We start from the raw sequence: 23,158 nt of genomic DNA, 5'->3' as shown, positions 1-23,158 counted from the left end.
TTTATTGCAGCTCACGATATCACGATGCTAATACATTTATTGCACAGATCTATAGTAGAGCTTTTGGAGAAACGACGACTGAACTAAATCTTCTTGTGTAGCTTTTCTCTCATCTACTATTTGTCTCTTACATAATAAGAATCAAACTCTGTCATGCCAACAGTACTAGTGGCGCCCTCCCCCGACCCAGAAGGCAGCGTATGACATTGCTGTCCGTATATGAGAGCCGGACCCTAATATGGGCATTTTTTTGTAGTTGGGCAAAACATGACAAAGCAGAAAACGCTGGAAAAGGAAGACAAACAGCTGCTTTAATTCGACATCTGTCCTCTTTAGAAGAGACGGCCCTGCTTTCTGGGACAGCTGACACACATGGCATTTCATAACACTATCGTGGCAATCCCTTCACCTCCCCGCCCCCTCTCGCCATGCCAGCCCTGTCTGTACGGGGTCGCTTTGCTGCTAGTCATGTTTGTGCGTTTTAGGCATGCATGATGAAAGATGACATCTGACTCTGCTGCCTTTGGATAGCCTCTCATGACACAGCACACTGGCTTCTTTAGCCCCCAGGGTGGTAGGAGGGGGGGGTGTTCGAGGTCTGGGGGTCTGTGTGGGACACGAGCTGGTAAATCTAGACCGCAGCCCTTATAATCCCCCCACCAGCACATGCTGTAGTTGGCGAACACCAGAGTCAGCAGGTGCAGTAATGTCACACAAGTAGGCCACACATCCGTACAGATACATTGTGAAGAGGGGGTTAAATATAGTAATGCAGGGAGGGGGGAAAAGGCCTGTACTGTAGTTATTTATATTAAACCACATATTTGAACCCCTGATGACAAACTTCTCTCAGAATTTAGAAATGGTGAAAACTCTCCGCCGTGTCCAGTAAAACCTAACAGGTGCACTCGGATGTTTCGTTTTGCCTCTGTTGATAATGCAAAACATTTTATTCAAACTGGACTGCTGAGCAGGAGTCATTTGCATTGCTTGTTTTGCTATTGAAGCATAATATTTCCTCCCGTTGGAGCGCTCCATTGTTCCAGTTCTCGTGACCACATCTGGAAATGAAGAAAACTCATCGTACATAGCCTTTAAAAAAAGGGTTCTAGGGGTGTATTCAGACTGGACACTTTTGGTTCGCTTAACGTCAACGAACTTCAGTTTCTCCGAACAAATTTTCAGTCTAAATACACTCAAGTGTGACTCACTGATCCCTCTTGTTAGGTGGTCTCTGTTTGTTTCCAATCGGACTAAGCTCCAGTTTTCTCAGTCTGAATACACTCAATGCTCGGAGTGGAACAACTGGACCAAAACGGGATGAATGTGGACTCATTAAAGCAACTTTTGATATAATCCACTGTTTTCCTGTCAATCTATATATCATAAACACTCATCAGTATACCTTCTTAGCCGTTACTTCCTCAGTAACCACCGTGCAGTTTGCCTCCACACGACCAAAAAGTTAAAAGTGTAGAACCTGACGTTGTCAAAAGTTTTGCAAACAGTAGGACTTTCTTTAGTCTTTCTCCTATTGCTTTGCCACGCCCCTGTAATCCCTGCCCAATGACTGATTAGATCTTTAGTCACATGCTTTTGTTTACAAACTCTGCTTGATGGTCCTCTGAATACAGACCAAACCCAAAATTCAGGACTGGATCTGGACTTTTCCCGTCTGAATTCACCCTAACGCTCTCCTTCGATGTGGTCTTGCAGCTTTTCGATCGAGTCAGGGAGGACAACCCCGACTTCCACAAGAAGATCATCCCCATCAGCAGCGAGCTGACACAGCCCGGCCTGTCCATCAGCCCGGAGGACGTGGAGAAGCTCAGCGCCTGCATCAACATCGTCTTCCACTGCGCCGCCACCATCCGCTTTGACGAGCCACTGAAGTGAGCGCAAACCGTTATTTACTCCCACAAAATCAACTTCCTGCATCTCTTTTATTTCGTCAGTTCGCTTGAAGTTCAGGGGGAAGTGCAGCTCTAGATTCAGCCGCATTATTTCATCAGTGTTTATCAAAAAAGCGGAAGCAGAGCAGGAAGAGGACGTGAAGAAATCAACCGTTGGTAGAGACCGCCACAGAGTAGTCACACCTTCTAGAACAGTCCACAACGGCTGCCTGGTGGATCCGAATTACTACTGAAGCCACATTGTAGATAGACCATTGACTGTATATGAAAACTGGACTAAGTGACTCCTCCCCAAAAATAGACAGATAATATTCAGTCAATATATTTTTCATGACTTCTGTTTCTGTAGAGCAAAGTATAAACTGACCAATCAGATGCCTCAGAAGTAGGTGGTCTCAAGTACAACGTTCAAATCGTTTGATACATTTTGTGTTGACCACTAAAGCCGGAAGGTCAACAACAGGGATCACAAACCAGAGCTCCACTCTTGTGGTTTAGGAAAACCCTCCAGGATTTCGCTGCAGATTTTAAGGATTGTTGCGGCCTAAAGCACCAAATGTTGTGGCAGCTTTTGTGAAAAGAAAAAGAAGAGAAGTCAGTTACTCAATTAGTCAATTTTTAAAACCGTAACTTTTTAACATAATAATGAATTATAAACAGGCAGGAATATTATTCCAGATTAAATCAACTTAAACCTTAAGTAACTTTCAATATTTAACCCTCCAAAAATATATATTTTGTCAAAATTATACAAGTTAAAAATAAGCACAAGATAACATCAGGACAATAATAACAAAAACTTAAAATATTAAAATTATCTGGAGGGCCGGATCCGGCCCCCGGGCCTTGACTTTGACGCATGTGCCCTAGAGGTAACTTAATGAACTGCACTTAAAGAAATTGATTTAAATGTGCTTCAACCTGGAAGTTTTACCAGATAAACTCGGATAATTTCTACAAATGAACGTTTTTTTGTATTTTTATTTTGGTTTTATAGTTTCATGGTCAGTTAAGGGCACTCACACTGACGTTTCAGTTGTTCTCACACATAAAAGATGTTTTTAAAAGTTTTGTTTTACCTGTGATTCCAAACAAAGGAGGGTGTGCTCCTTCGCTTGTAAAAAAAAATAAAGTTTTGAGATGCAGGAATATGAGATCTGATAAGCTCTTGTCTAGACCTCACAGAACTACAATTATAAACTGTAAAACTGAAAACATTAGAGTTTTATTGTGTTACAGGTGGGAGCAGATAACAATGTTAGAAATTCCAAACTTTAATGCTGTTAAACCAACAAGAAATATTCTTTTTTTAATGAACTTGTCAGAGTTTTTGGCCAGACAGGGTGAAGGAGGAATGCTGCTCCGCCTGTTTTATTGAAACAAAAGCCTGAGGGGTTTACAAGAAACAACTGTAGCAGTAATCTGTCTCCATGATCAAAATGAAAGTGCTTTGGTTTGGCGATGAGTTCCTCTCCAGGAACAGAGTCCTGATTGATGGCTTTGTCCGAAAGCTTTCCCCTCGCCTTCACCGGTCGCTCCGGCCTCGTTCTGTTCATCAGTCGGCTCGGTTCAGGGCTCTTCGGGTCGCTTTTTAAAGGATCAGAGCGGAGTTTGTTTAAACTTCACTAATGTTTTGTTGGTGTTGGCCGGTGTTTCTGCCTTTTAATGATGACATTGTTGTTTGTAAGATGAGGGCTGAGATTTGTGACAACATTCCAGAAGAAAACCAGAGTGATTCCAGGCTGGAAGGAAAACTGACTCTGAGATAACCTGAACAACCAGCTACTAAAAAGTTAAAAAAAATAGAGGAAATTTTTATTTTTACATCATGTTTTTACCTTGATTGACTATTTTACTGAGTTTTTGTTGCAATAAGCTGAACAAAAAGAGGAACAGTATTGTCAGGGGAATGATGAAAGTCCACTTTCACTCCGATCTCGGGTTCCTCCACGTCAGGCGCTCCAGCGCAGACAGATGGACGATGACTCAGCTGTGAGAAGCGCCACATTTGTCCGATTTTTTTATTTATTTATTTTGTTCCCCTGACTGTCCTGGTAGCCCGGCGCTCTGCGCAGCCACAGAGGTTGGCGGGAAGAGACGCTCGCAGATCCTCCCACAACTCTGCTTACATTCATAACTCCCACAATCTGAGTTCAATTTCATCTCCCAGATGGATCAGAGAAGCAGGTTTTCTCTTCTATGAGGAAATACCTACTTATAATAGAAAGTCACGGCGTTTTACAAAACTACTTCCATCCGTCTGAAGCTTTTTTAGCTCCTGACAACTTTAAAAAAATAAAGTAAAAAAAGTACGTTTTTTTAGAGAATAACTAAAAATATAATTTAATGTGGTATATTGTGATACATAACATTATTGTGATATAAAATCGTTTATATTGTGATATAAAACTGTTCTTCCTAACAGATTTGAATGGTAGTTCATATTAACAATAAAATTCTTTATAAAGTCTTTGTAAAAGATGCTCAGAAACTCAACAGGAAGAGGTCCGACTGACGTATCCAAAAGCTCATGTTTCTGAGCCTTAATTCCCATCATCTTTTGATCTGTTTGTAAAACTGTCTCCAGTGGTGTTTTTTTTGTTTTTATTGTGATTTTACCTTTTATAGCCAAAACCGTCGATTTCTAGGACATAGTTTCTGCAGAGCGTCAGTTGGAAATCTGCATGTGAGTTGTGGGAGTTGACGTGGATCCTAGATTTTCTACGCCACAAATGCAATTTGTTTTAAATGACTTTTTTTTTCTTCATCTGCTCCACAATGTGAGCACAGAAATCCTCACAAATACTTCCTGCAGTCGTAGAAAGTCCACTTTAAGATAAGATAACTTTCTATTCTTCCCTCGGTGGAGAAATGTTCACGTTGCATCACTGCTGAACACAATAAGAAACAAAAGAACACAGTTTGTACAATTTTAAAGAAAATATAATGCGTCACACAATCATTGCACTGTGGCTCAAAAATATTACACAAGTTGGAGACGGGTTCAAGTGAGTGGTGGTAACAAACATAGGGATATCAACTATTGTTGATTCATTTACTGGGACCAGCTAAGGTAACAAAACGATCTGTGATGTCGCTCCTTCAGACACTTCGGATAGGTAAATGGCGTGTACTTATATAACCCTTTACTAGATTTTTTAAAGCCTCAAAGCGCTTTACAGTCACAGTCCCTTTCACGAGTATCCAAGTACTTGCAGGTATTCGGATACTCATAAATCCATGTATACTTGAGTATCTGAGTATTCAGATGCATGTATATTCGAGTAAGCTCGAGTATCCGAGTATTTGGATACATGTGTATCAGAATTGAGTACTGTGATACTAATGAATCTGAGATACTCAAGTATCTGAGTACTCAGATACTTATAACTCTGAGTAAATTTGTGTATCCAAGTACTCTGATACATGTGTATCTCAGAAAACCAGAGTATCTGAGTACTCGGATACTCATTAATCCAAGTATACTCGAGTATCAGAGTACTCAGATACTTGTTAATCCGAGTAAACTTGAGTATCTGAGTACTCATGAATCTGAGTATTCTGATACTCGTGAATCCGAGTATACTAGTGTATCTGAGTACTTGGATACTTCCAAATCTGATTAACCCTGAGTTTCTGAGTACTCGGATACATGTGTATCTCAGAAAACCCGAGTTTCAGAGTACTCGGATATTTGTTAATCCGAGTAAACTTGAGTATCCGAGTACTCATGAATCTGCGTACTCTGATCATCGTGAATCCGAGTATACTAGTGTATCCGAGTACTTGGATACTTCCAAATCTGATTAAACCCGAGTGTCCCAGTACTGGGATACATGTGAACCAGAGTAAACCAGAGTATCTGAGTGCTCAGATACTCAATAATCCAAGTATACTCGAGTACCAGAGTACTCAGATACTTGTTAATCCAAGTAAACTTGAGTATCTGAGTACTCATGAATCTGCGTGCTCTGATACTCGTGAATCAGAGTATACTAGTGTATCAGAGTATTTGGATACTTGCAAATCTGATTAACCCTGAGTTTCTGAGTACTCGGATACATGTGAACTAGAGTATCTGAATACCGTATACTCTAATATCCGACTCTGAAAATCGGCTCTGTTTGAATCTGCTTCGTTTGAGTTGTTCGTTCAGAGTACTCGGATACATGTGAATCTGACTAAACCGGAGTATCTGAGTACTTGGATACTCATGTATCTTGATACTCAGATACTTGCGAATCAGAGTATACTTGAGTATCCGACTCCTAAAATCGTCCCTCTTTGGACCTGCTTCGTTTGGAGGGTCAGTGTATAAGAGGTAGGTAGAACCCAAAGGGATATGGGAGGATTTAGATTATTCCTTTAAGTATCAAGACACCTAGTGGTTATTTAGTAAAATTATCTTTTTTTTAAAGCGTTTCAGTCAGAAAGTGAGGCCATTTTCTGGCTGCACATCAGTAATAAAGAAACCTGACAGAAGCATCATCATCTTTTCTTCTTATTATTAGACATTTTTATTAATGACAGTGGCAGGAAATCTGCACAAACACCCACAAAGGTTGTTCCATTTATAGAAGATTCAAACGAGTTATTTCAGAACTCAGACGTGTCGCAAAAAATCCTCCTGTGCTGAAAAACTGAGATGTCAGGATCAATCAGTTCTGATGGAGCCTTTCAGTACATCAGAGACTGGAAAAACCTAGAATATTTATTCAATGAAAACGAATTGGGACAAAAAAGGGATTTCCAAAACTACAGATTACAATAAACCACATATTTACTAAGTAACCCTGTAATTGGGCCTGAATGTTTCTCCTCAAAAATGAAATCATAGATTATGTTATAAAGTCTAAACATCTGGTGCAGAGTGAGGTTTACTATGGCTTTATAATTAGAAGAATCAGCAGGAAGATGTGTCAAAGTGAGATTGTGGTTTAGAAGATTAGAAGTACTCTGTTACTCAAAGCTGATAGCAAATACAACATTCTGTCTTTTTATGCAAACTCCTTGCTTATTCTTGAGATAACCTTTCCAGTATGAAAAAACCATTAATCTTGAGACAGAAATCACTAAAAGTAATAAAATTATCATCCATGCAGCAAATCATTTTTACTTAAATCTCTTAAGGTATCAAAAATACCGACAATTGAAAGCCAAATATTACGTTTTTTTTTGCTATTTCTAAGCAAATGGTTTTTAATTTTTTATATTTTTTTCATACCTAATTGTTGTTAATTTTGACTAAAGTGACAAACTAGTGTAATATGTGAAAGTTACTCATTTTTAAGTAAAATTAGCAAAATGAAGATACAATCTTAGTACAAGTTGTCTAAATAAATCCCCATAATATCTAAAACACTCACTTATTCTTATAGCATTAATGTACATTTTTGTTAAATACTGAAAATAAATTCCGGTCAACATTTATTGAACTGTAAAAGGAGATCCTTAAAATTGCACCAAAAATGGATATAGCTCATTTCATATACAAATACAATTTAAAGTGCTTGACATAAAATATTACTTGAAACATTTAGTAGAAATATTAAAGTTTCAAAATGTAAATTAATATTTTTTAAAAGTTTAAAAGAACTGGATTTAAATAAACTTTAGCTGAAGTTGGTTGCGACAGTCATTAATGATCCTGTACTGTTCTTTGATCTCCTGGTGTCATTGTAATATAAATCAGTGTGTCATCTGCGTAGCTATGGTAACAACTAATTTCTAACCCAGGCAAATGGGAGCATGTAGATCCAGGGATAGACAAATCTCGACCCTGCCAAGTGTGCATGATTTCCAGATATCTAAGCCCTACTCATACAGATTACCTGGTTCAGGTGTGTCCAGCCAATTAGAACATGTCAGAGCAGAGTATGTTGGAAATCATGCCTTGAGGTTTGAATTGCCCATTCCTGATATAGATTTTAAACTGAAGTGGCCCCAGGATGGAGCCTTGAGGAACTCCATATGTAATTTCTAAGGCTTAGATGTGAAGTGACCTATTAAGACAAAGTACTTAATTTTTCAAGTATGTTTTGAACACGTTAAGTACCGGGTCAATGAGACCCACCCATTTTTTTTTTCAGTTTTAAGTCAAGTTTTTATATTGTCAACAGTATTTGAATAGATCTTAACGAGAAAAACGAAAATCTAGACTGCTGATTTTTAGTGAAGTTTAGAAAAGTGTAGACCAAAGAGAAGTTAAAGCAACATAAAACTGGAAAATGTGTCTCCAATGTCTAGAAAAAAAAGTTTGCTAGTATCAAATGGTACCCAGTCTACCTCCGGAGATATTCTTGAACACACCTGCACAATCTGAAGCACACATGCAAACTTTGCCGCCCACGCAGGCCCGCCTTCCTGCGCAGCCTCTCCTCTCCCCGCCCACACGGCCTCCTCTAACGCCGTCTCTCCTCTCGCCTGCAGACACGCTCTGCAGCTGAACGTGATCGCCACCCAGGAGCTCCTCAGCCTAGCCCAGCGGATGCACCACCTCGAGGCCTTCATTCACATCTCCACCGCCTATGCAAACTGCAACCGCAAGCACATCGACGAAGTCATCTATCCGCCGCCTGTCGAGCCCAAGAAGCTCATCGAGTCTCTGGAGTGAGTGGATGAAGCGCGTTTAGCTTCAGCCAGACGAGGAATCGATTCCAGTTCACCTGATTTCTCAGACAGGAAAAAAAAATGTTGCATAAACTTGATCAGGGATGAAGATAAATCTACACGCCTGCTTTATTGAAGCTTTTATTGAGGTGCATGAAAACACATGAGGAACTGGAAAAGTGATGCTAAATATTTGTCACTTCTCTGCCAGGTTTAACACCTGTCTTTATGAAAGAAAGAAAGGCTTTTTGAGCAACTTGGAAAACCACTTTGAATCATTTTTTCTTTTGTTGCAATTAAAAAATTTAATTAAAACCTATAAATTGGCAAATATCTTTACTTAAAAGTCATTATTTTTTAAAGACCTGCTCTATATATTTTTATTTTTAATATTGTTTTTAGATCATAGTTCCTGCAAGGTGGTGGTAGTTTCTTCAAAATTCTCAAAATTGTTGGCTACTGGCAAAGAGCAACCCCGCCCCTCTTCCCAGGGCAGATTTGCTATTAGGCAAAGGTAGGCAATTGCCTGGGGCTCCCAATACCTTCAGGGCCCCAGTGTCTAAATAATTTCCATTACTATCCAAGTGTGTCAAAAAAATAAAAAATCACTTAAATGGCATCAGACTGCTTATGTGACAGTGTTTCGTCCTCCCCCAGGCCTTCTGAACCAATGTGACTTGTGACCCTCCTAGCATATTTTCTACGTCACAAAAAAGCCCTTTATCAAACTGCATTTTTTCCTCTGCTCCTGATTCACAGTGATTTGAATAAAGAAATACTCAGAAATGTCTTTTTAATTTCTTAACATATGTTAGAGTGGATCTTTTAAAGTCACAATCTGCTTTTATAACTAAAATTACTCAAAAAAAAAACAAATTGAGATTGAAAAAACTGCTGCAGTTTTAATTTTTTTTCCCCAAACTTTGTCGTATTCTCTGACCGAGTCCTCCGCTCCGTTCAGGTGGATGGACGACGGCATCGTGCAGGACATCACGCCGCGGCTCATCGGCGACAGACCCAACACCTACACCTACACCAAAGCTCTGGCCGAGTACGTGGTGCAGCAGGAGCAGGACAAGCTGAACATTGGCATCGTCAGACCCTCCATAGTGGGAGCCAGCTGGCAGGAACCTTTCCCTGTGAGTCCAGAGATCAGCCTCTTCCCTGTTTGATCATGTCAGACTCTGTGCTACTGTTTTTTTTTGGTTTTTTTTATGGGTGATTGAATGCGATTCAGAAAACTCCCCCTTCTTTGTGGTTACCCCGCTCATCAGTGGAAATAAGATATTGATCGGCGTGATGCTGCAAGGCTCCGTGTGGCTTTATCTAAAGCAATTCCGAACATTTGAAACCAATTTCTAAAGTCGGGTCTTTTTGTTTCTTTAGCAAATTGGTCTGGAACGAGGAAAAACGGTGAAACGAGTATTTCTCCACAGGAGTAATGGAACAGTCATTCCTCCTGCTCTGGTGTTCATCAAAACATTTCTGTTACCAGAAAGGCGACTTTTATCATCCTGAATCTGCTAAATTTCAATTGAAAGTCCCACGGGGTTTCCTTCAAAATAAAAGTCCTGCACACTTTTTATTTAAATAAATGATTAAAGACAAGGAGAAAACTTAGATTTTTTTGTTGTTTGATAACAGTACAATCTGTGGGATTATAAGAAAATAAAGAAAAAAATACTTTATAAAGTTTGAAAATGTATTATAATTTATTATTTCTTTTTGATTGGTTGATTAATGACCTTTATTTAACCAGGTAAAACCCATTGAGATAACATTTAAAAATAAATATGAAGCTATGTACAATAATAAATTATGATCTAATAAATGTAACAATGCAGCAGAAAACAAAAAAATTAACATTCTCGTTCTTTTATGCTCATAGTGGTGGTATTTCTTTTAAATAATGTTCAGCAAAAGCTACTTTTCTCTAGAATTTTTTTAAACTTTTTAAAAGGAAATGTAGCCGAAGGACGGATAGTTTTATGCTGCAACAGTTCTAATTAAGGTCTTTAAATATTTTCGCTGAATCTTCTTATTTTTAAAAATTATTTTCTGTTTTGCAAGAGAAATAATCTTATCAAGAATGTTTTTCAATTAAAAAAAACGTTTTTTTTTACTTATTTCTCACTTTTTGTAGTGCTGATTTGGACAAAATCCTGAACTTTAAAAGCCGAAAAGCTCAAATTAAAACTAAAACATTAATTATCCAAAAGATAAAAGGTTTGGCTTGTCTTGAACCTTAAAAAAGCCTGAAATGCTGCCAGTTCAGCCACTCGCAGAGCGGTACGCAGAACAGAGCATGCCTTTATAAAACTTGTGCAACGTCATGGAAGAATTTAAGTCCATAAATTCAAGCCTGGATTTGTAGCTGCTGCTCCTGGCTTGCCTCCGCCTGCGGTTGTAAGCTCAGCATGGCGGTGACTCTTCAAAATGCCTCATCTCACCATGGCGGGCCGGCAGGCACTGCGCCTGTTTGTTGTTCAGAAGCTCACTACGCAGTGACCCTCTGTCACGTTTCCTCTCCTCGTCTGCTCAAATCTTCCACATTCGTGCCACGGACTCTGAAGACGGAGGAGAAACCCCGGCAGCTTCCTGCTCATGAGAAACTCCTGCAGTCTAACTCTTCCATTTTTAATGCTCCCTAATTGAACTTGACAATCACGGCCTCCCCAGGAAGTAACACAACCCCCACCAGCAGCATGGGTGCTGCTGTTAGCCTGCGTGTCAGGGATGTAATGGACCGTCTGAGAGCTCACTGAGGGTTTTCTGTCTGGCGCTGCAGGGTTGGATCGACAACTTCAACGGGCCGAGTGGAGTCTTTATAGCCGTGAGTTCAACACCCTCGTCTACGAGCTTTTAATCAGCTGGAGGGGGGCCAGGTCCTCACTGTGCTGTTCTGTGAGCAGGCGGGAAAGGGCATCCTGCGCACCATGAGGGCCAACAATGACGCGGTGGCCGACCTGATCCCCGTGGATATGGTCGTCAACCTGACGCTGGCCGCGGGCTGGTACACCGCCGTGCACAGGTGAGCGCTCCCCAAAAAGGATTTGGAGGAAAACATACTTCCTTTATCCTTTAGGAGTGTCTGCAAATGGGTTGATTGGGTGGTGGGCGGGTAGATTTATTGGACAGTTGTGGGTTTATAGGATGGTGGGATGGATGATGATTTGAGAGGATGATGGGTGGATTATGGGATGGTGGGTGGATTGATGTTGATGGTGGGTGGATGGATTTATAGGAGGGTGGTGGGTGGATTGATGGGATATTGGTGGGTGGATTGATGGGATGGTAGTGGGTGGATTGATCGGATGGTAGTGGGTGGATTGAAGGGATGGTAGTGGGTGGATTGATGGGATGGTAGTGGGTGGATTGATGGGATGGTAGTGGGTGGATTGATGGGATGGTAGTGGGTGGATTGATGGGATGGTAGTGGGTGGATTGAAGGGATGGTAGTGGGTGGATTGATGGGATGGTAGTGGGTGGATTGATGGGATGGTAGTGGGTGGATTGATGGAATAGTGGTGGGTGGATTGAAGGGATGGTAGTGGGTGGATTGATGGGATAGTGGTGGGTGGATTGATGGGAAAGTGGTGGGTGGATTAATGGGATAGTGGTGGGTGGATTGATGGGATGGTAGTGGGTGGATGGATGGGATGGTAGTGGGTGGATGGATGGGATGGTGGGCGGGCATATGGATTGAGGGGTGGGTTGGCGGTTTGAGTTCGACACCCCTGGATTAGAGGATGAATGAGTGGATGGATGAATAAAGTTAGATGGAAGAATGGATGAATGTAAGGATAGATGGATAAATGGATCAACGGAAAGCAGATCTCCAGATAAAAAAACATGACAGTAACAATAAACAAAAAAATATTTAAATAAAATAAATTAAAATGAGATTTAAAGACAGATGCCTCTTACTGTCTCATTTCATGGTGTGTGGAGTAAAGAATGTTGTTTGTTTTCCTAGGTGCTAGAATAAAGCGAGGGCCCGAGGTCAGCATTAAAAAACATGTAAAACAGGACGTGTTTGTGTGAAAATGATTATGCCTCTCCCACTACAAGTTTAAATTCTTCTGTAGAATCTCAGGAATTTTTGACCAAACTTTAACGATGCTATGAGCCTGTTTTTGTCTTGTACAGAAACTGCTGAACCAACAAACAAAAAAAATATTCATAATTTCAAAGGACAAACATGCATAAGATTGAAGTACAAACATAGTAATCTTTTTTTATCTATTTTCAAAGCCTTCCTAGCGCTCTTTAATTATGGTCAGTTAAAGATGCTAGCTGGAGCCTTTTTCTCAAAGTACAACAAAATCATCTATTTGAAGGTAAATTCTGAAGCAATTGAGATTTATTTACCATGTATGTAATCAAAAATAATAAAAGTTTCAGTTTCATTTTAAAATGTGGTAAATGGTGTTTTTTATTATTATTATTTTTATTATTTAGCACTTTGAGCTGTTTTTAATAGAGAAAGGACTTTACTAAACTTTATCAGTCATTCATGCTATAAACTTCATCAATCTCCCTCATCTCTGGTCTTGGATGACAATCATTTACAAGCTCTGTTTTATGGATTTTAGCACAAAGGAAAAATTAAAACTCACTGATATTTAGAAGATGTTCATTTGACAGCAATGCATTACCTGTAGCAGTAGAAGACGCAATTCTTGCAATATTTACAGGTTAATCTTAATAGATAACTATTTAATTCGAATAAATGTAAATATTTGTTCAAAAATATGTTTACTTCTTTCAACTAAAATCAATATAATTAAATTTGAATTTAATTTAAAAATATCGTGATAAAATCGAAATCGTGAAATAAAATTTAAAAAATCGTGATTTTATTTTTTTGCCATATCGCCCAGCCGTAGTTGATGGATTGATGGGATGGTAGTGGGTGGATTGATGGGATGGTAGTTGATGGATTGATAGGATGGTAGTGGGTGGATTGATAGGATGGTAGTGGGTGGATTGATAGGATGGTAGTGGGTGGATTGATAGGATGGTAGTGGGTGGATTGATAGGATGGTAGTGGGTGGATTGATGGGATGGTAGTGGGTGGATTGATGGGATGGTAGTGGGTGGATTGATGGGATGGTAGTGGGTGGATTGATGGGATGGTAGTGGGTGGATTGATAGGATGGTAGTGGGTGGATTGATGGGATGGTGGGCGGGTGGATAAATGGATGACTGGATTGATGGATGGGAGGATAAATGGATAGGTTGGTGGGTGAATGGATTGATAGGACTGGATGGATTTGAGCTCAGTTGTCAAACTCCAGGCCTCGAGGCCTGGTGTCCTACATGTTTTCCAACTAATCTGCCATTGAATCTCCTTATTAGCCAAACACACCTGATCGTCGGCCCTTCAGACCTGGAGTTCGACACCCCTGGATTAGAGGATGAATGAGTGGATGGATGAATAGAGTTAGATGGAAGAATGGATGAATGTAAGGATAGATGGATAAATAGATCGATGGAAAGCAGATCTCTAGCACTAAACAAGATAAAAAAAAAACATAACAGTAACGATAAACAAAAAAATATTTAAATAAAATAAATTAACAAGAGATTTAAAGACAGGTGCCTCTTACTGTCTCATTTCATGGTGTGTGGAGTAAAGAATGTTGTTTGTTTTCCTAGCTGCTAGAATAAAGCGAGGGCCCGAGGTCAGCATTAAAAAACATGTAAAACAGGACGTGTTTGTGTGAAAATGATTACGCCTCTCCCACTACGAGTTTAAATTCTTCTGTAGAATGTCAGGAATTTTTGACCAAACTTTAATGATGCTATGGAGCCTGTTTTTGTCTTGTACAGAAACTGCTGAACCAACAAACAAAACAAAATATTCAAAGGTTCAAAGGACAAACATGCATTAAGATTAAAGTACAAACATTATAGTAATCTTTTTATCTATTTTCAAAGCCTTCCTAGCGCTCTTTAATTATGGTTATGACGTTTTTAGCCAAAATCCCAAAACACGTGTGGTGTTCAAGGACATACAGTTTCTGCAGAACAGCAGGAGTTTATTAAAAATTCTCCTCTAAATTATGAGAATATGTTAAAAACACAATTTTCATCAGATTAAGTCTTTGACAGCAGCAGGTTTTAGGGAATTGTATTCTGGAAGTGTACAGGTTAAGTTCTCAAAACAACATCCCGGGGAGCATTGATGTACTATTGCAGTAAGCATGGTTACTATGGTAACTAGGGACAGCATCCGTCCACGCAAAGATATAAAAAAAAAAAACATGGCTCAAATGTCAGTGATCAGATTATGTGTGGAGATTGGAGAATGTCACTCAATACTTTGAGATAATGTTGTAGAAGTAAGATTCTATTGTATGGTGCCCTGGACATGATGTTAAGAAAGAAAATGCTCCACCAAATTAGCATTTTGTGTACACAAAATACTAATTTGTGCATGAAAAATGCAAGATACGAATTTGTGCTCTTAAGATGGGAATTTTTGTGCACAGAACACTAACTTGTGCTCACAAGATTCTAACTTGTTGCATAAAATGCTAACTTCTGCTCTCAATATAGTGATTTGTGTGCACAAAATGCTCATTTGTACTCACAAAATGCTAATTTAAGTGCACAAAATGGTAACTTGGGCTCTCAAAATGCTAATTTGCATAAAATGGTCATTTCTACTAAAAAATAAAAATGTTCATTTGTGTGCACAAAATTATAACTTGGACCCTGATGATGCTAATTTATGTTTTCAAAATGTTACCTTGAACTCACAAATACTAATTTTATAGCACAAAATGCTAATTGTGCTCCTAAATGCTAATTTGTGTGTAAAAATATTTATTTGTAAGCACAAAATGCTATCTTGTGTGCTCAAAATTATATTTTTTTGCACAAAATATTCCAACTTGTGCACACTAAATGCCAATTTGTACTCACAAGATTCTAAGTTCTGTGCAAAAAATGCTTACTTGGGTTCTCAAATTGGTAATTTGAGTGCACAAAATGCTAATTTGTTTGCATAAAATGGTAATTTGTGCTAAAAAAAGATTAATTTGTGTACATATGATACTCATTTATGAGCACAAAATGATAACTGGGGTACCTGAATGCTAATTTATTTTCACAAGATCCTAATTTGTGTGCTCAAAATATTTTTTTTGCGTAAAAGATGCTAACTTTTGCGCACAATATACTAATTTGTACTCACAAGATGCTAATTTATGTGCACAAAATGCTAACTTGGGTTCTCAAAATGCTAATTTGAGTGCACAAAATGGTAATTTGTGCTAAAAAAAGATTAATTTGTGTACATATGATGCTCATTTATGAGCAAAAAATGATAACTTGGGCTCCTGAATGCTAATTTATTTTTACAAAATGCTAAATTGGGATCTTAAATGCTAATTTGTGTGCTCTAAATCATTTTTTGACTAAACGATGCTAACTTTTGCACACAATATGCTAATTTTATACTCGCAAGATGCATATTTGTGTGCAAAAAGTGTGAATATGTGCTCACCAAATGCTCATTTGTGAGCACAAAATGCTATATTGATTTATTCTGTACAGCTCTGTTGTAACTAAACAAATATTAATGCTGTAATCGGCTAATTTGATCTAGATTTTGCAGATCTTTTTATTTTTTATTTTTATTAGTTTAATTTTCCTTTAGTTACTATTACGTTTTCTTTTTAATGTTTGTCAAGTATCGTTCTGTATTTAAAAGAATCTTAAGTTCAAACTAAAAATGTGTAGAAATCAGCAAAAATTTCCACAGAAAACAGCAGCAGAAAACATCAAAGACATTTAAATGATTTGTGATGATTTTATTTCAGCTTTAAGTGTGTAAATAAACACAACAGAGAGGGTTTCCTGGCAAAAAGAGTTTGTCAAATAAAAGCTGTGAAATTCCTTTGGCAGGAATGCGTTACTCACCCCGTCGCTGTTGCGTCACCTCGACTGACGGAGCCAGATCTTCCATTCAGAAAACAATGGGAGGAAGAGCCAATCGAGTCGTTTTGCTTTTATTAAAATCTCGTGTGATGATGTGACATTAAAACCGACGTCAAATAACCGCAATAACAATCATCGTCTGTTTTTTTTAATGCAGCCTTTAAGAGAGTAGGAATCTAGGGAGGGGTCAAACGCTCTGACATCCTATGGCCTTCATCTTTCAGACCCAAAACCACCCTGGTGTACAACTGCACGACCGGAGGCATCAACCCGTTCCACTGGGGGGAGATCGGTGAGTCCGACTGGCGCTGATGGCGCTCTTACCAGCACGCCGTTGTCTGAATTCACTGTCCTCATCACAAATCCTCCTCTCTGACTTCATCTTTGAAATTTAGCATGAACAGCAGCTCCACCTGCTGGAGAAAAGTGGAACTTACAGCTGATTTGATGATCACTTTAAAATTTTTAAGAAAAGGTTTAATTTTATCATTTAAGCTCAAATAAATAATAAAAATAAATATTATTTCACCCTAGAAAATGTATTTTTAATAATTTTCTGTTTAAGATTAAATAAACAAATTAAATTCAACTAGTCAGGCATTATTTTACCATTTTTTTAATGATTAAACCCCTGACTTTATTAACAATTTATATACTAAAAAATTATGTCTTTTCTGTTCATAGTAATGTTAAATAATGGGAAGTCCTGGATTATATGGCACATTTTAAATTAGCGAAGGGGTTAAAAAACTATATATTCATTTTTTTTCTTTTCAGAGCTTCATGCAAGCCCAAGAAATAACAAAAAAAAAATGTTTTCTGCTTTTCCTCATCACCTCAAAATCAATTTAACGTCTTAAAGTCCCACTTCAATCATCTTTTGATCCATTTTCAAAGCCTTCCCAGTGATCTTTTAATTATGATTATGCCAAAAATCTATCATTTTCTGCAAATTCACCTGAGTTGTGGGCGGGGCCTTTGGCTTGGAACAACCCCATCCCCTCTTCCCCTTCCCCACATTAGAGCAGAGCAAATACTCTTTTTATTAAATTTGATTTTTTTTTTCGTCTGCTCCCGATTCACAACAATTTAAATGAAGAAATGCTCATTTTAAGCTTAATTCCTCTTTATATATGAGAAAAATCAAACAAAAACATGTTTAAAACACAAAAAATGCAAGATTTTCATTGGAGTAAAGTGTCATTAAAAATCTCCAACATCTAAAACTAAATAAACTTTAATTTATATGTAATTATTCCATGTAATAGGACTCAGAAAAGCAGCACATCGATGCTTCTGCGGTTTAAAGTTGTGCAGATTCTCCTGCCAGCCCGACGTCCGGTTGGCAGGATGTCAGCGAGCCCTCAGATTACCAAACGCTCTTCTGCGGAAATTACAAGCAGATGGCGGCGGCGGGATTAGGTCTGATGGGATGCTGCACTCTGATTGGTCCAGGTGATGCAGCCAGTTATGAAACGTGAAGGCCGGCATGAACAGCCTTACCTGAGAACGATGGGAAGTGTCGGACCCTCCCACAGCTTTCGCCATGGAAACCGGCTGATGCGGTCACATGACTTCACTCATCTGTGGATGTCTGCTGTGGGGGGTTGGAGGACGTGTCTTCCTGTAAAATCCACTTCAATTGCTGGACGTTATTATCCCGGCCCACATGGGCGACCCGTACCTGTTTGTCTGGTTAAACCCACTTTACCGATGACTTTAAGAGTTCTGCCCCCGCCGTCAGTCACACAGCTTAGCGCCGGATTATCCCCAAAAAACATCAACCTGGTGTTCTTTGAGGATTTTGGAAGATTAAAAACTGTTTTAGTCTGTTTTTTTTTTTTTTTTAATCCAAAGGAAACCCAAAAACAACCACTCGATTGAGTGTTATTTCCTCACAGAGCACCACGTGATTTCCTCCTTCAAGAGGAACCCTCTGGAGCAGGCGTTCCGCAGGCCCAACGCCAACATCACCTCCAACTACCTGATCAACCAGTACTGGATCCTGGTCAGCCACAAGTTCCCGGCCTTCATCTACGACCTCTTCCTGCGTCTGTGCGGCCAGAAGCCACAGTAAGGCCACGGGGTTTGAGACGCGCAGACAGATGGGTTGACATGTCTGGTAACCTGCATCCGTGTCCGTCTGCAGGATGATGCGCATCTTCAACCGTCTGCACAAGGCCATCGGCCTGCTGGAGTACTTCAGCAGTCAGGACTGGGAGTGGAACTCTGAGAACATGAACATGCTGATGAGCCAGCTCACCCCGGAGGACAGAACGGTGAGGCTCGCACACGCTCAGTTCAACCACGTCCTTTAACCATTTGTAGTACAGAGCCCTTTTGAGCTTTTTTTTGTATTTTTAATTTTTTCTAATAAGTTGTATTTTTGATATTCATCTTTGTAGTACAACCTCAGCTGCTTATTTTTTATGTACAGATATTTACTATTTTTCTATTATATTTATACTTTTTTTTCATAAATGTGCCATTTTATTCTCGTAAAAAATTAAACTGCTTTTTTCCATAAATTTACCTTACTTTTGTAAAAAAAATAAAATAAAAAATACTCATAGATCTGCAACCATATTGTTTAATTTTTACTTTTTCCCCCCCAAAAAATTGTGACTTTATTTTAATAAAATTTTACCTTTTCTTTCTAATAAACATGTGACTTTATCTTTGTAAAATTTTAACTTGTTCATAAATTTGCAACTTTATTTTTGTAAAATGTTTAATATTTTGTCATATATTTGCAACTTCATTTTAAGAAAATTTAAAGTTTCTCATAATTTTTTTATTTTCTTGTTGTAAAATTTTAACTTTGTCATAGAAATTTATGACTACTTTTGTAAAATTTGGACTTTTGTCCCCATGAATTTTTGACTGTTTTTGTATAATTTAACTTTATTCTTGTGAAATTTAACTTTTTCCTCATAAGTTTACTTTACATTAGTAAAATTTTGACTTTTTCCTAATTTGAACTCTTTTTTTCAGAAATTTACAACTATTTTTGTAACATTTTGACTTTTTTCCTTTTACATTTATGACTTTATTCTTGTGAAATTGACATTTTACACAATAATTCCACAATGAACCTGAAATTGTTCAATAAACTAAATTCTGAGTAAAATATTGAGCATATTTTTTAATTGCAAAAATCCCAGAAATTGAATTCAGTGTTTTTTTAGGTTTTATAACAAGGATTTAATGTGTAAAAACAAAATAAAAATATAGAAATCGCTAAACAAAGTCAAAAATGTCTAAAAAATAGGCAAACCTTCACTAAACTACAATGTTCTGATGATTTATTCACATTATTTTTCATAATTCTAATTATGTTTGTTATAAGCCAAGAATTTTAAAGCTAAAAACTTTTTGAAACCATTACGTTCAATTTTAAATAAAACTATACTAATGAGGTATCCATTCCTTTCACTGTTATCAGCTGATGTGATTAGTGAGTCCAGAGTCTAAGGATTAATATTTAGGTTCAAATTTCTTTTGATTTTTATCCCACTAGAGCAGCTTTCACTTTCAAAGAAGTAGAAAGAAATGTTCTTTAAAAATGTTTTGCAGGACCAGAATTGAACTCATTGCTCCACCTAGTGGCTGTGACTGGTACTTGTACAGAAACCTTTTCGTTTCCTCACTTCTCAGGCGTTTAACTTTGACGTTCGTCAGCTGAACTGGCCCGAGTACATCGAAAACTACTGCATCGGCACCAAGAAGTACGTCCTGAACGAAGACATGTCGGACATTCCTGCAGCCAGACAGCATCTGAGGAAGTAAGTTATCAGGAGGAGCAAACGTCGTGACGGCAGCGGGAAAAAATGCATTTCATCAATTTTCAGTTTGTTTGTTTTATTAATGCATGTTCAAGGTAAAATGAAGTGCAATAAATTGATCGATTTCTTTATTTCAGAACTAGAAGTACAGATTTTGACAAAACCTTTTGTGCTTAGACTTTATAGATTAAGTAATTTGTTTTCATAATCGATCATTTCAGTTGTTTTCTGCAAAATATTTTTTTCTGATATGTATGTGATTAGGTACCTTTTTATGTTCTTTGTAGAAAAGTAACTATATATTTTACATTTATTTTAGAATTTTAACTTTTGTCCCATAAATTTGCTGCTTTATTTTTGTAGAATTTTATTTTTTTTTTAATAATTAGCAACTTTTTGGGGGAAAAATGTTGATTTTTCTTTCTGATAAATTTACAACTTTATTTTTTTTGTTTTAACTTTATCACAAATTTACAACTTTATGCAAAATTGTAAATTTGTCTTAAATTTGCAACTGTATTTTTATACAATTAGTAAAATTTTTCATAAATGCTACTTTTATTTTGTAAAATGTTGCTTTTTCTTAAAAATTTGCTACTTTTATTTTTGTACAATTTGAACTTTGTAACTTTGGTGTCATTATTTTTGTACAATTTTTTACAATTTACTTTTGAATTTGCAATTTTTATTTAGTAAAATTTTACCTTTTATTTTTTATAAATTTAGTACTTTATTTAGTAAAATTTAGCTTTTTTCTTAAAAATCTGCAACTTTGTTTGGACAATTTGAACTAATTCCTCATAAGTTTGCGACATTATTTTGGAAAAATTGTAACTTTGTTGTCATAAATTTGCAACTTAATTTTTGTACAATTTTAACAATTTTTTCAAATCTGAAACTTTTATTTTGTAAAATTTTACATTTATTTCTTCAAAATCTACATCAATTTTTGCAAAAGAAAACTTACTTTTCATAAAAATTAGCAATTTTTTTTTTGAATAATTTTAACTTCTCATAAAATTCAACTTTTATTTTGCAAAAGTTTTCCTTTTCTTTCGTATAAATTTACTACATTAATTTTTGTGAAATATTTTAACTTTTTTTCACACAAATTTACAACTGTATGCAACAAAAAAGAATGGACTTTCACATAAATGTATGACTTTCTTCGGAATTTCACTTTTTTTCCCTAAGTTTTCAAGGTCATCTTTGTAAAATGTATCATCTTAAATCCAGAAACTGTTTCCTCTCTGTTCATATTTTGACTCCACTCACATCGTCTCTTCTTCCTCGTCTCTCAGGTTGAGGAACATCCGCTACACCTTCAACACCGTCCTGGTGGTTTTCATCTGGAGAGTGTTCATCGCTCGCTCCCAGATGGCCAGAAACATCTGGTACTTCGTGGTCAGCCTCTGTTTCAAGTTCCTCTCCTACTTCCGTGCGTCCAGCACCTTAACCAACTGAGTGTCCTCGACCCAGAGACAGCAGCCCTTGCCTTTATCGGTCATCCGGGACTGAGCGCGCTCCGTGTGGAGCTCTGCGGCGGAGCGCGCTGCAGCTGAGTGGAGCTCTCAGGAGAAAAAGAAAGAGGTCTACTAGCCATGACTTGTTTGTTTGGATATCTGTCATCAGTACCTGTTCAGTCAAACCCAAACATTACTGTTCATTTTCTACCTGCTGTTCAAAGTGGCCAATTATATATGCAACAACAAGCCTTGTATGTGACTTCCACCCCTCCCTGTTGAATCTCGGTACATTGCCTTACCTTGTGATGATCTTTTTTTTTTGTTTTTTTTCTCCCCCCAGTACTTTAAATACAGCGGTGATTCAAAGGACGATCTCTGTGACGTTTTTCTGTTTCTCCTCACACTAACGTGCGTCTACTGCCTTCCCCAGAACGACGCTGAAGCCTCACTGCTGGATTCTGTTTAATCCAGATTGAAAAAAAAAAGAAAAAAAAAAATCTGACCACACATCACAAACATCTGCCAGCTTTCCTGCGGACGACTAACTACGATCAGAAACGTTTGGTTTGAATGCTCATCCACTTTATGCCTGTTTGTACAGCAGTTTGTATGAACTACGTTTAATACTTTTACATCTTTATACTTGCATCAAAGGTTAGTCTGTGTTTGACCTCGGCAGTGTAGTGTATATAAATAAGAGTTAACTATACTGTAAAATGTTCTTAACCGAGCCTGGGCGCTCTTCTTTTTCAGGTGGGTCTGTAAGTGAAGAGCGGGGCTGAGGAAAATGCTAAACGGATCTCAAAGATTCTCTATGTTGAAGACCCACTCTGATCGTTTTTTGATCTAAAAGCATTCCCAGTGGATTTATTATTACGATTTTGCCGTTTTTAGCTAAATTTAACTATAAATTGTTGTTTGCTAGGACATAGTATCTTCAGAATGGCAGTATTTGATTTGAAATTTGTCCGAGTTGTGGGCAGGAACGGCTCCCTTCCCCCGCTGGCTTACAGATGCCAGCTCGGGGGAGGGGGAGACAAACATGGATCTAGTCTACTAAAAGTGGAGCTTGTAGCTCGTCCGCCGTATTTTCTACGAGCATGATCTTTTTCAGACAATTCTTAATCACAATGATTTGTACAAAAAAAAATACTCAAATGCTAATTTTAGCTTAATTTTCTCTGAAAGTCTCCTACCTTGAGAATACAAAAACATGTTAAAAACATCAAAAAAAATGTATCGGAGTGGGTCTTTAAAGCTGATAAGAGGCGGTCGAGTGGGAAGGAAAAAAAAAAAGGGTGTCAATTGAAACTTTAATTATTGGATGTGTTTAGACGTGTGGCTAGTGCGGAAAAAGACTGAAGTTCGTCAACTTAAAATAAAAAGGAGCCATACAAGACTCCCAGGAGATTGGAGCAAACAAGGGTTTAAGGTG

The 23,158-nt window shown here is 37.8% G+C and overlaps 1 protein-coding gene across 1 annotated transcript in view; it reads left to right on the top strand.

Moving 5' to 3' along the window:
* Nucleotides 1–22,092, top strand: part of si:dkey-97m3.1 (fatty acyl-CoA reductase 1) — a 65,043-nt gene extending 42,951 nt beyond the window's left edge. The window contains exons 3-12 of the mRNA XM_024287844.2: nt 1,717–1,892; nt 8,343–8,522; nt 9,484–9,661; nt 11,311–11,355; nt 11,435–11,553; nt 16,697–16,764; nt 18,374–18,545; nt 18,622–18,751; nt 20,130–20,257; nt 21,559–22,092. Of these exons, the coding sequence (XP_024143612.1) occupies nt 1,717–1,892; nt 8,343–8,522; nt 9,484–9,661; nt 11,311–11,355; nt 11,435–11,553; nt 16,697–16,764; nt 18,374–18,545; nt 18,622–18,751; nt 20,130–20,257; nt 21,559–21,721 (1,359 nt within the window). The 3' untranslated portion in view covers nt 21,722–22,092. The remainder of the gene's footprint in view (nt 1–1,716; nt 1,893–8,342; nt 8,523–9,483; nt 9,662–11,310; nt 11,356–11,434; nt 11,554–16,696; nt 16,765–18,373; nt 18,546–18,621; nt 18,752–20,129; nt 20,258–21,558) is intronic.
* Nucleotides 22,093–23,158: the final 1,066 nt, after the last annotated feature.

This window comes from Oryzias melastigma, linkage group LG23, assembly GCF_002922805.2.
Source record: "Oryzias melastigma strain HK-1 linkage group LG23, ASM292280v2, whole genome shotgun sequence".
NCBI classification, from domain to species: Eukaryota; Metazoa; Chordata; class Actinopteri; order Beloniformes; family Adrianichthyidae; genus Oryzias; species Oryzias melastigma.
The sequence above is the reverse complement of the archived record's forward strand: the minus strand, read 5'-3'. Positions and strand labels throughout refer to the sequence as shown.